This window comes from Silurus meridionalis, chromosome 7 (genome assembly GCF_014805685.1).
Source record: "Silurus meridionalis isolate SWU-2019-XX chromosome 7, ASM1480568v1, whole genome shotgun sequence".
NCBI classification, from domain to species: domain Eukaryota; kingdom Metazoa; phylum Chordata; class Actinopteri; order Siluriformes; family Siluridae; genus Silurus; species Silurus meridionalis.
In genome coordinates, this window is record NC_060890.1 from 10,372,862 (window position 1) to 10,387,078 (window position 14,217).

The window sequence follows — 14,217 nt, forward strand, 5'->3', positions numbered from 1 at the left end:
AGCTCTGCATACAAGGTGCCATTTGCTAGACTTCCTTTTCTCATTTCCATCAGTCTATACAGTAAAAAGAATAAAAAGAAAATAATAAATCTTAATAGGCCGGGAGAGCCTGACACAGCTGTCTCCAGGTTAATGTTGAGCTACTACTTTTCAAAATGTAATAGAAGAAACTTAATAATTCAATAGGTGGCAGTATTTAGTCTACTTGGTGAACAGGTTAGGTACTTTCACAATAATTCTGCTTGAAATAATCTTTAACATTCATATTTTATACTTATAAGAAATAGTGCCAAATTGTATGTGTGTGAGACTTTAACCTCGGTGTATTGCATCTTTAAAGTATAATTTAAAGCAGGTGGCATACTTAAATGTATAATATGTACACTTTTCTAGGTAAAAAATACACACTAAAAAGATTTTTGAGAGTAAAACTTGTGCATGATATTTTCAGTTTTATGAAAATCTTTATGTAGCCGGTATATATTTTACATTGTTTTTACACTTTTTTTTCGGGCCTTTTATAATCATGTCTAATATTTAAATACATTTCAATACATTTAGGTATGTTAATTTTTAAGTAATTAAGTATTTTTACTTTATTGTATTGTAAATAATCTGTAATTTTTTTGATTTGTTGCTACACTGCAAATGTATCTTGCCATAACCTGTTAATAATGAACTGTATTAACTATGCCAAGTGCATATTTTCATGCCACGTAATTTCCTGCTTTTAAAGCAACAAACAGGCAAGGGAGTAATTAATAACCTAAAAAATTTAAAGTGTTTAACAAAGATGTGAGGGTTTATTCCAGCTTTAAACTGATCAAAGACGTTGACGCACATGGAGTTTTCCGAAAACAGAAATTTCCCAGAGGTGTGGCTAATATACTGTATAAAAAACCTCAAGCAGCAGCTAACAAGATCACACAGACACAGAGCAACATGTCTCTGCTCACCCAGACAAGGAACATGTCTCAGCTCACACAGCCAGAGAGCGACATGCTTCTGCTCACACAGACATGGAGCAACATACCTCTGCTTCAGGGAATCTGGAACTGCATCCTACAGTATGAGACCTGGTTAAGGTCCCCGATTTTCCCGGTACTGTTTTCACTGTCAGTCTACTTAAGTTTCTGTTCACCCTTTGTGCTTCTGGACCTCCTGTTCTCCAGAGTGAAGCTGGTGAGGAGATATAAAATACAGCAGAAACCAGTGACCTTGAGGATGATGTGGAACTGTCTGGCTCTCTCCCTCTACAATCACATGGTGTACATCTTCCCACTGAGCGTGCTGCACTGGTACTGGAGACCTGTCATCTACCCAGCAGAGGCTCCTGATTTTCTTGAAGTCATTGGACATTTGGTGAGCTGTTTGCTCCTCTTTGATTTCCAGTACTTCATCTGGCATTTGCTGCATCACAAGGTGCCGTGGCTTTACCGCACATTCCACAAAGTGCACCATAAGCACACATCCACGTTTGCTCTAACTACAGAGTACTCAGGAGCTTGGGAGACGCTGTCGCTTGGACTCTTTGCAGCAATGAACCCCATGCTGCTGGGCTGCCACCCATTCACTGAGATGCTCTTTCATATCCTAAACATGTGGCTGTCAGTTGAGGACCACTGTGGGTATGATCTGCCCTGGGCCACACACAGACTTGTTCCTTTCAGACTGTATGGAGGTGCTCCACATCATGACCTTCATCACCAAAAGTTCAAGGCTAACTACGCTCCATACTTTACTCACTGGGACAAGCTGTTTGGGACACTTCACTCAGAGTGAACAGAAAAAGGAGGACTTTCAGTTCACAGTAATATTTTGCATCAAAAGGATCGCAGGGGCTTTTTATTTGATTCAGTGAATCTATAATTTGAATTTAATTTTTTGTATTGTGTATCTAAAATGTTAACACTATTTAATGTAAATAGCAAGTTAAGAAAGATGTATTTTTGTTTGAATGTAGTTAACTATTTGTTATGAATATATATGAACTTTAATTTATATTTTATTATATGAAAGGTTTTGCTTGTTGACCAAGAACAAAATACCACAATTTCACTACAATAAATTATTCTTCAAACCTGAAATCCATGTGCATTTGTGTGTTAAAACCTGAATATTTATTATTATAATGTGACAATTTCAGTTAAATTATCAGAAGACTCAATCATTTCTCGTTTCGGACAACTACATGTGTGGCAGATCAGAGCTGGCATTAAGTGAGTGGGAAGGTTTGAGTGGGCAGTACAGTGTAATTACAGTTAAAGTAAACTGATTTCCACTGGACTGTTTAAATAATAATGAATGGGAGTAGTTATATCAAACAGTATCTCCAAACCAGTCTCAAATGATCTAATTGAAATCTTTTATATTAAATTACAAACAAAAGTACTATATAGTCTTATATAATCATAGTACAAGGCATATAATTACAACCTGTATATTTTCCTTACTGTAAAGCCAAAAGTCTTTTGGTTAGAAATGCCACTTGCTTTTGTCCATTTATCATCTAAAGTACATTCAGCTTTCTTTACTTTTATTCACTCCATGATCTTCAGTAACTTGTTTGTCCTGGCCTGGCTTATGGTGGATCTGCAGCATATAATAATAATAATAATAATAATAATAATAATAATACATGCATACATACACAGATACATACACTATAATAATAATAATCCCATAATCCCATAATCTCAGGAAAATTCTCAGTGTCACTGAATGACTGGTGGTGCTGCTGTGAACACGATTATGGGTATAACTTCCGCCAGAAGTAGTAGCAGTGTAGCGTTTAATAAATTGTGTCAACAGCAATAAGTTAATGTGTGGTTTGTTTTTCAGGTGTGAATATTTTAAATCGGCATTAAAAAGTTTAGGAAAAACGTGCTGTTCTTGGTTGCACTTCTAACTAAATGATGCCTAATTTGTGTCTTAAGGAACAACACTATATACACAAACCTAAAGTATAAAAATGTGTAAAGTGTAAAAATGTGCTTACACAATGCACAGTGCATTGTATTAAATTATTAATTTATATGTTAGTAAATCAGAAATGTTTAGTGGTGGACAAAATATACAAACTTGAGTTACAGTAAAGATACACTAGATAAAATATTATGTTGAAGCCATTTCAAGAGTTCCAGTATAACGTAATTTGATTGGCTGTTAGATTTGGTATAAAAGAGATAGAACCCTACAAAACAGTCAGAAGCCACTGGACTTAGGAGCAACACAGTCTTTTGACCTACACAGAACTACACAGAACTACACAGTTTATTTGTTTAGAAAGGTGAAGATCCTAAGTTTTTGTTTTGTTTTTATTTAAAAATCATAATTAAACAGTAAAACAAACAACCTTGGATTCAAGACCTTTATTCGTAGTTGTTTTGTGCCGAGTACAAAGGAACTCTGAGGTCCTGGGCTAGTGAGTCAGTTTGTTGCACTCACATATTACTTCAGTAAAAGTAAAAGTGCTCCCTTTAAATTTTCACTCAAGTAAAAGTACAAATGTTTCTGCCTTGAAATGTACATGAGTTTCCAAAGAACTATGATTTATTATGGCTATAATGTTCCTATTATCATTTTTGTTGCATGACTCATAATCCACTCGGTTTATTTGATAAGACTCTAAGATCCACAATATTTGCAGGATGATATTAATGAGTCAAACACACATTGATATATATTAAAATGATCATGAACACCTTATTTTCAACTACTTAAAAAAAAAATCATGAGTTTCTTCCATCATTTATGACTCTCAAAATGTTCTGCTTGCTGTTGAACTGACGCTGAACTGAATGTTTGTACTAAGTAGATTCCACCAAGCAGCAAACAAAACAAGTTTAAAACAGAGTGTGAGCTCTACCCTGATTGGTGCCTTGGTTGACCAGTTAAGTTTTTATCCTCATAAATAAAAAGGAACGACTGATTTCACAAAATGTAAGTAAAAAGTGAGAATATCTTTAACATTCATCTTATCTCTTTATCTGACATCAAAGTTTCCAGGAAACAAAGTTTTGTATAAAACGTTCCCAGAGGTGTGGCTAAGATATACTGTATAAAAAACCTCAAGCAGCAGCTCACAAGCTCACACACACAGAGCAACATGTCTCTGCTCACTCAGACAAGGAACATGTCTCAGCTCACACAGCCAGAGAGCGACATGCTTCTGCTCACACAGACATGGAGCAAAATACCTCTGCTTCAGGGAATCTGGAACTGCATCCTACAGTATGAGACCTGGTTAAGGTCCCCGATTTTCCCAGTACTGTTTTCACTGTCAGTCTACTTAAGTTTCTGTTCACCCTTTGTGCTTCTGGACCTCCTGTCCTCCAGAGTGGAGCTGGTGAGGAGATATAAAATACAGCAGAAACTAGTGACCTTGAGGATGATGTGGAACTGTCTGGCTCTCTCCCTCTACAATCACATGGTGTACATCTTCCTGCTGTTCTTGGTTACACTTCTAACTAGATGATGCCTAATTTGTGTCTTAAGGAACAACACTATATACACAAACCTAAAGTATAAAAATGTGTAAAGTGTAAAAATGTGTTTACACAATGCACAGTGCATTGTATTAAATTATTCATTTATATGTTAGTAAATTAGAAATGTTTAGTGGTGGACAAAATATACAAACTTGAGTTACAGTAAAGATACACTAGATAAAATATAACTTCAGTAAAAGTAAAAGTGCTCCCTTTAAACTTTCACTCAAGTAAAAGTACAAATGTTTCTGCCTGGAAATGTACATGAGTTTCCAAAGAACTATGATCTATCATGGCTATAATGTTCCTATTATCATTTTTGTTGCATGACTCATAATTCACTCAGTTTATTTGATAAGACTCTAAGATCCACATATATATTTAATATATATTAAAATGATCATGAACACCTTATTTTCAACTACTTAAAAAAAAAAAAAAATGAGTTTCTTCCATCATTTATGACTCTCAAAATGTTCTGCTTGCTGTTGAACTGACGCTGAACTGTATGTTTGTACTAAGTAGATTCCACCAAGCAGCAAACAAAACAAGTTTAAAACAGAGTGTGAGCTCTACCCTGATTGGTGCCTTGGTTGACCAGTTAAGTTTTTATCCTCATAAATAAAAAGGAACGACTGATTTCACAAAATGTAAGTAAAAAGTAAGAATATTTGACTTTGAAATGTAGTGAAGTTAAAGTCTCCCCAAATGGAAATACTTCAGTATATACTACTATATAACACTTACATTTAAGTCATTAAAGTCCACCACTGGAAATGTTAGTAAAGTACTTAATTTAGTGACATTCCACAGTATTTCAGCTGCGTACGTACATGAGCACCCTGCTGACTGAATGACTCCTGACGTTGGCACTAAAACCCAAGCTTTATGGTATGACACATTCAGTCTTTGACTTGGCTCTATATCAGCTTTTAAATACACAAAATCCTTTTCTACCTGCTTACATAGCACACAACCAGTCTTATTACTGTGAAGGTATTGGCAAATCTCAGAGATTTTCACATTACTCATTGCTTTAGCATCACAAGTTACTGAACCCAAAAAGAAGTTCACACAAAGGATCGTGCTTAGGAAACAGGTGACCCCTAAAGAATGGTTGTCATAAATGTTACCTGGTTCTTGATTGCTTTTTCAAATATTACATGACTGGATTCTCAGTGTTGGCAGTCAAAAATAAAGTTTTAACTGGGTTTTATTTGTTGTTGGTTTCTTCTTACAAAGAAACATCCATAAAAGACGATAACACTGATGTAAGTACAGTTTTAATTTTGGAAGTTTAATGTGGAATAACATTCACAGCATAGCACCCACTAATCACTACTATTGAGTACTTTTAATAGGGCTACTGTTTACTCGTACGTAGTATTTAGGACAGGTGCTTTTACTCTACACACACATTTTTAGGAACTATTAGTACTTTTACTTGAGTATGATTTTATAATGTTCAGTATTCTTTTCACCACTCGACAATGGACATTGCTGAATGCTTCATACAAATAAACAGGAATTATTTAGGAAAATTGCACGAGGTGCACATATTTACTTACATCCCACTTCCCTTTTCTTTATAAAACTTTCCATTACTTCAGAGGTATTTTTATTCCATTCTCACTTTTAGCAACATTGTCGGGATGCTTACACAAATTAAATTTTAAAGTTTTGAAATCCCTTCCGGTAGCAAAAAACTCAGTGTGTGGTTTTATATTACAAATTTATGATGAAACATTTTATTAATTACAAACCACACAACGATTAAAGCAGACAGTCTGCATTTTCTTTATATAGAAAGCAGATGTGAGAAATTCACACTTCCTCTTTTCAGCTCTATGCATGCTCTGACTTTTGTTTCTGCTTTGTGCTTTAAAGCACTGTTTCTGAATTGAAATATAACTGATGGAATACATTCAAGCATGTTTCTGAGCAAACAAGAACTTAATTATGTCAGAACTAAACCACAAATTATATATTGCAGAGAGGAAATACCTATGCATAACTAACGTGTCTGAAGCCAAAATCCAGTATTCTTAGTCTTAGCAAACCAAATTCAAGTTATGCTCATGTTAACTGCAACAACATACATTTAATATTTCACTTTATTTAAAAAAAGTGTGGTTAAAAAGTTCAAACCATTTGTTACCAAGATTCTTTTTTTGTCTGTCAATAATCTGGGTGTGTAGGTGTACATCTGTCTGGTACAGGCACACCATGTCACACCTGTGGTTATGTCATGGTTTATAGCTGATATTATGACATAGCCGATACTATACTTTTGTGTTTCCTTGTTTCGACCAACTCTAGAGGATTAACTAAGTTAAAAGCTTAATTCAGTAATTCCTACAGTTCATATAGAGCATCATTTATTTATTTTGTTGTTGTTTTTTTGCATTTGTCTAAATAGATAGATAAATACAACTTCATTGTCATTGCATAGTACAGGTACACAAATCTCCACAGGCACACTGAAAAAGTCTAGTCGAACATTTTCCCAAAAAGTGAAGGTTATATAAAGAGCAAATGGGGAAAAAATGTGAAAAGGATGTTCAAACGCACACAATATTCCTATGATCAGGTTTCCACAAACCTTTTGTCCATAGAGTGTGTTTATTTATGTTTGTTTGTTATTTATATTTTTTATTTTTATATATTTTATTATGGATCCACTGTGATCAAGACCATGACCAAGACCCTGAGCTAACCAGAGCAGTTACTGAAAATTACTAAATGGAATAATAAGAGCATTTATAGGAAGGTCTCCTGGGTGGGATTACCAATAAAACCTCCATGTTTTTGTTAGTCAGCCAGACTATTTAGATTACAGATGGCTTATTCTAAATAAAATCTTAAGATCTTGAGATGTATATATTGATACACATTGATTTTCACACTGTGCAAATGTTTATGAGTTATTGTAGAAATGTAGATATAAAATGACAGAATGAGCCAATGCAGTTTTTAAGCATTCATTAATATATTTCAACAGGCTCAGCACTGGGACAGAACTTAGAAGTTAAGAAGTTATTTTCACAACTATGTTTTTTTATATAGTTTTTATTTATTTCCATGAAACTAATGTAAGTGCAACTAGCTTGTAATAGTTTTATTTCCAGTTTTCCACATTAAGGCCTATTTTTACTCTCAGTACAGATACAGACTATAAGATTCAGCAGTGGAAGAAAAGAAAAGCCCAAATAAAGTGTTTATGTGCCTTATAATGCGTGAGACTGTCATATTCTTGGCATAAGTTTAGGAAAATCTGTTCTTATCTGCCATATTTATCATGCCAATTCAGATTTCAGACTAGTATAATTTCTGCAGAAGTGAAAGCACACTACTGAATGTTGAAACATGTCAGGTTTGCCGGGGAAGATACCAGTTTAATCATTCTAGTTAATCTTTAATTTTTCCAGCACTTTGCTGAACTAACTATGAAACCTTGCAAACTACATTTGCTACTCCTTGAACAACAGTAGATCTCCTCACTTTCTAATAAATGTTATTTTATTCACCAGACTTGATAACTTGTACAAGTTTCTCAAGCAAACACAGAGATTTCTTAGACTAGTTGCACTTTAACAATGTGTGTGTGTGTGTGTGTGTGTGTGTGTGCATGGTCCTGCTATCTGAAATTCCAAAATATAGGATGTGACCTTCCTTTTGTTCGGCAAGCCCATAATGGGAAATACCCTGCGACCTTATTCAGAATTTCCTTACTGGAAAATGTTTGAAATGACTACACACTCAATGGCAGTGTGTATTATTTTTCCTATGAGGTTACACGCGATTTGTTCCCATGGGATGAGGTTTCAGCAAGAAACAATTAGGTCTCAATGTTTTTGAAATCACCCTTTCAGTTTGCATTTTTTTTGTTAGTTTTTTTATCAAACTTAACTTGCCAAATATGGATCTACAAAAATTAAGGCTTTAAAAAAACATTTGACCAAACATGTTTTAGAGGATTGCCTGAAATAATTTAAGTGTTTGTGTAAAGGTGTCTATGTGACTGACAGCTACGTTTAAACATGAGGGGAAAATCTAGCTTTTTAACCTACACAGCATAAGAGCAAATACACATTTGATTGTGCAGGCTGTAAAATTTACCTAAGAATTTGAAGCAACTTGTAACATTTGGGCTGACACTCACGACACACATTTCGAAATGTTTCTAACTGCATGTTGAAGGTGGGAACCCATGACAAATCTACAAGGCATGTTTGCTCCTGCACCGGCGTACAGTATGTAGGCGGTGTGCGGGGGTGCTTGTGCAAATAGGATATTCCACTGATAATAATTAAGAGTGTAAACGACATCATGCAATAAGAAATCATAAAAAATTTTATAATTGAAATCATTGTGGGTTTTTTCCAGTAGTTTTTTGCTTTTTTAAAGGGATCATCTAATTATACATAGTTTACATTGCAAATGAAATTACCTTATTTACTACTGATTTGAAATATATATATATATATATATATATATATATATATATATATATATATATATATATATATATATATATATATATACAGTGAGGGAAATAATAATTTGATCCCCTGCTGATTTTTACAAAGAAATTAACAGTCTGTTAGGTTTATTCTAACAGAGAGAGACAGAATATAAAAAAATCCATTAAAAAAAATTTAAAGAGAGGTTATAAATTAATTTGTATTTTACAGAGTGAAATAAATATTTGATTCCCTACTAACCAGCAAGAATTCTGACTCCCACACACAAATTAGTTCTGTCCTATTAAGAAAGTGCACAGCTTGTGAGGTGTATAAAAGACACCCGCCACAGAATCAACCTCTTCCATTCATACCTTTCCACCATCATGGGCAAGACCAAAGAGCTGTCAAAGGACGTCAAGGACAAGATTGTAGTTCATCGGATTGTTACAAAACCACCAGATTGTTGTCTTAGCAAAATGTTTTTGGGGTCATTGTTATGCTGGAAGACCCATCCACCACCCCATCGTCAGTGTTCTGCCTGAGGCCAGAAGGTTCTCATTCAAGATTCTACAGTGCATGGCCCCATTCATGTGATGAAGTATTCCTGTTTCCTTAGCAGAGAAACAGCCCCAAAACAGAATGTTTCCTCCTTCATGTTTGACAGTGAGGATGATGTTCTTGTTGTCATATTCAGCATTTATATGCCTCCAAACACAGCAAATGAGTTGATGCCAAAGAGCTAAATTTTGGTCTCAAATGACCACATCACACTCTCCCAAGCCTTCTCTGAATCATTCAGGTGTTTATTTGCAAACTTCAGACAATTTTTTCATTCTTGAGCAGGGGGAACTTGGTGTGTTACCAATGGTTTTCTTGGTGACTGTGGTCCCAGCTCCCTTGATATTATTAACAAGCTCCTCCCATGTAATTCTTGGCTGATCACTTTTCTCAGAATCATTCTCACCCCATGAGGTGAGATTTTGCATGGAGCTCCAGAGCGAGGGCGATTGACTTATCTTGTATTTCTTCTATTCTAAAATTCTCACGCCAACGGTGGTCACTTTCTTACCAAGCTTTGGGACAGCTCTTTGGTCTTGCCCATGGTTGCTGGAGAGGTTTGAATAACTTTCTTAAAAGGACAGGACTAATACTTATTTCACTCAATTAAATACAAATAAATTGATAACCTTTCTTTAAAGTTTTTTTTAAGGGATTTTTTTCTTTTTGATATCCTGTCTCTCTCTCTCTCTCTGTAAAAATAAACCTATTAAAAATAATTTGTAAGGGAGTAAACTCGGCAGGGGATCAAATATATATATATATATATATATATATATATATATATATATATATATATATATATATATATATATAGAGAGAGAGAGAGAGAGAGAGAGAGAGAGAGAGAGAGAGAGAGAAAGAGAAAGAGAGAGAGAGAGAGAGAGAGAGAGAGAGATGTGGAAATATTCAAGGGGTTTGAATACCTTTGCAATTCAATGCACTGTGATTGATACATGGTGTTTAAGATTTTTTACAAATAAAAATCTGAAAAGTGTGGCGTGCATATGTATTCAGCCTCCTTTACTCTGATACCCCTAAATAAAATCCAGTGCAATCAACTGCTTTCAGAAGTCACCTAATTAGTAAATTGCAGTCTACCTGTGTTTACTTACATCCCAGTATAATTACAGCTGTTCTGTGAAGGCCTCAGAGGTTTGTTAGAGAACATTAGTGAGCAAACTGCATAATGAAGACTAAAGAACACACCAGACAGGTCAGGAATAGTTGTAGAGAAGTTTAAAGCAGGTTTAGGTTATAAACACAAGATCTTTTGTGGTGGCAGTGTTGGCTCTATCACAGTTTAGGATCTGGGGCTACACTACATTACAAAAACAGTTCTCATCCACACTATAATTTTCAGTTATTTCGCAAAAAAAAGCTTATCGACGCTGAAACATCTGAAAACACTTATGTCCCCTTACTGCGTATGAGCAAAACATTAGGTGCTTCGACCTGCATCATTTCCGCCTGTTAGTAATTTACTTTCCGACTCATTTAATTTTTACAATGTCGAGGAAAAATCAGTCATTGTTTTCAAAGGCTTCTGTTTTCACAGTCCACACTGCACCTCTGTTGAAGATGCCAGTAAGGCTCAACACTCCCCTACCCGCATCTGCTGCCTGTGAGCAACCTTTTAGCACTGCTGGTCTCATTTCAGTCCAAAAAGATCTGAAAGTAAATTCCAAAAACTTTGAGAACCAGCTTTTGTTGAATTTTCGAATGTTAAAATTTTATTTACAATTTTTGACTTTAACTATTTGTCCATTGAATACTAAGGGTTCTTCTACTTTGGGACATGATACTGTCATTTTATATGTTAATTGAAGATGCCTTTTTGAAAGATTGCTTTACATCTCAACAATATCAGTATCAAGCAAGAAATTAGTAAAAGTGACTTTAGTTTTAATAATATTATATTTAGCTTATTGTAATCTTAGTATATTATATGATACATACTTATCAATTTGACAACAATGTCACTAGTTTTTGCTTTTTTTTTTTTTTTTTTTGCAATTTTGTTGATCTTTCTGTTGACTGCTCAATCTATGTAAACAATTGAACAATCATTGCATATATGCTCCCTGACGGATGTGAAAAAAAAGTTTTTGCTTTTGAATGTTGCTGCTGTTTGGAATATATTTCACCCTACATCTAAAGATAACACGAATAGCTTGATCTATAATGATTCAATTAAATAAATGTAAAGATATTTTATGACAATACTATTTATTTTACATTTTCCGTGCAAACCAGAGAATTTCATTTGTTCTTGTTGAACAACAACTTTTAGCCTTTGAGACAGCATGAACAAAAAGGAAATGGCAAACAGGAAATGGCTATGTGAACTTGTTCTTTTCTTACTAAATTTGAAAAAACTAATACAAAATCTTTGCTACAGAATACGGATATTTGTGAATATTTTCCAAAGATCTAAAAAGATGCATTGCGAAATGAGTAAATAGTGAGCTTATATAAAGACCATATTGATTTCCTTTTACCAAGTTGTGGTCAGGGGATTTACTTTTTACAATGCGGTTAATGTTGACATCAGTTTAGAAATATGCATCCGAAAGCTCTATATTTGACTTGATCTTTAGCACTGCAGCTAGATTGCAGAGGCCAAACAGGCATTTGACATATAGTAATATGGCCACACAGAAGACAGAATGCTTTGATTCACTTTTAACAAAAACAATTATCAACCTGTCCTCTCTTTCAGCTGTGTAGATGAGACTTGTTAGCAAACCACACAACTCTCAGCCAGTTGTTTTTCTGACTCACAATATTCCAGATATTCTGACACATATAATAAAAATGAAAACCCACAAAAGAAATTTGTACTATTTTGCATAATTTGACATTTGGAAAGTTCAGACTACCTACAAACCCTCCCCAGCTATTACTCCATTTAACCAGACATAGTAGTAAAGGTCAAGAGTCACTCAACATAAGGAAAAAATTAGATATGAGAGGTAATTAGAAATCCATTTTGAAAGTATTTGCCCGATGGTCTGCTATTATTATTTTATCTATTATCATTTAACTGCGTGTTGAGAGAGAAGGACATGTTACCTGATCAGTTATTATTGTACATTTCTGGTAGAAATATTAACATTTGTAGTCTGTTTGTTTACTGAGATTTGAACGCACACATAATTTTCATCCAGAACTATTTCTTTAATATGACACTACTGGAATACATTTTTAAAGATGCACTATATGCAGTGTCTCACTGTGTCTTTGATGTGAAGCAACCCTCTGACATGGCATCTTGATATTATTACTTGGTTTTATTACTCTCCTGAGTGTTTCCATTTGTACAGCTGGCTGAAATAATCAGGTCTGGACTGACTGCTGAGACATAAATATTAACAGGTGAAGCAATTCAAACCACTCTGCCAAATGCATTGCCTTTATAAACACTGACAATTTGTTTAAAGTGAAAAAGGTCGATTTTTTTGTTCACTGGTGATTGACAGCCCATCTTAACTGTAATAAAAACACATTAAACACATTAATTATCACTTGGATAATGAGTTAATTTGTCATCATTAAAGGAACTTGTTTTTATATAAATGGAAAATCTATGATAGCTTTGATAAATATAGACTTCATGCAGGGTATGTATCAGGACATTTAATGTGTGTGGTATAAACACAGTTACATTCTGCAAGAATTCAATTTAAGTTTATTTCTATAGTGCGTTTTTCACAATGGACATTGTTTTAAAGCAGCTTTACAGGAGGTAAGAATTAGAGAACAAAAATTTAAACTATTGATCATGAGCAAATATCATGTAGTGTGTGATTATGAGTAATGTACTTTCTACAGTCTAATACAGTCATTTGGAGATTTGGCACCTGGTGCTCCTGAGCAATAAATTAGATTCAACACCAACTCCTTCAGGCCAGAGCTTTTTAATGTTCAAGGATGGAGAAACAGCATGTGGAGAATCATATTTTTTAATTAATTATCCTCAAAGGCCAGTGTCTTAAAGGATCCAACTCACTCAGGTACACAAAAAAGTAAAAAAAAAATAACACAGCTAAATTAGAAGTCTTACTATTGATTTTTTTTGTATGTAATATATATTGCCTTGACTCGACTGATTCAATTCATGTTTATTTGTATAGCACTTTTAACAATGTACATTGTCTTAAAGCAGCTTTACAAAGATAATATGGTCAGAAACAATCAATATGATTGGTCTTTATAAGAGTAAGTTTGTCCCTAATGAGCAAGCCGGTGGCGACGGTGGCAAGGAAAAACTACCTGAGATGGCAAACCTCTCAAACCTTGAGAGGAACCAGACTCAAAAGGGGACTCATCCTCATCTGGGTGACACAGAATGTCCTTTTATTACAGCTCAATGATGATATGTGCAGTAATTGTGATAAAATGCAAACTGTAGTTCTGAGTCAGTGTAGCAGACTGTTGACATTAAGTTCAGTCCAAATCCATCTTCAGAGCTCCTGTCTCATTTCATATTTTTATAGATACCCAGGCCGTTGAGGAGAATCCATCACCAGCTGCACAGAGTGGCCTCCAACTGAAGAGAACACAATCCAGAGGCAGGCCAGGATGAAGCAGGCAGGTCCGAGGAGAGGGAGGGGGAAAGAAAGATATAGATTATTAAGTCTACTTATTGTTGTATAAAAGTTAAGGACACTGTGCAGTTGGGGACTTCGTCAAGACTTCTA

The 14,217-nt window shown here is 34.6% G+C and overlaps 1 protein-coding gene across 1 annotated transcript; it reads left to right on the plus strand.

The window, feature by feature from the left end:
• Positions 1-912: 912 nt before the first annotated feature.
• ch25h (cholesterol 25-hydroxylase) lies at positions 913-2,081 on the plus strand. Its single transcript, XM_046854206.1, has one exon. The coding sequence runs from the start codon at positions 943-945 to the stop codon at positions 1,780-1,782; it is 840 nt and encodes a 279-aa protein (XP_046710162.1). The 5' UTR covers positions 913-942; the 3' UTR covers positions 1,783-2,081.
• Positions 2,082-14,217: the final 12,136 nt, after the last annotated feature.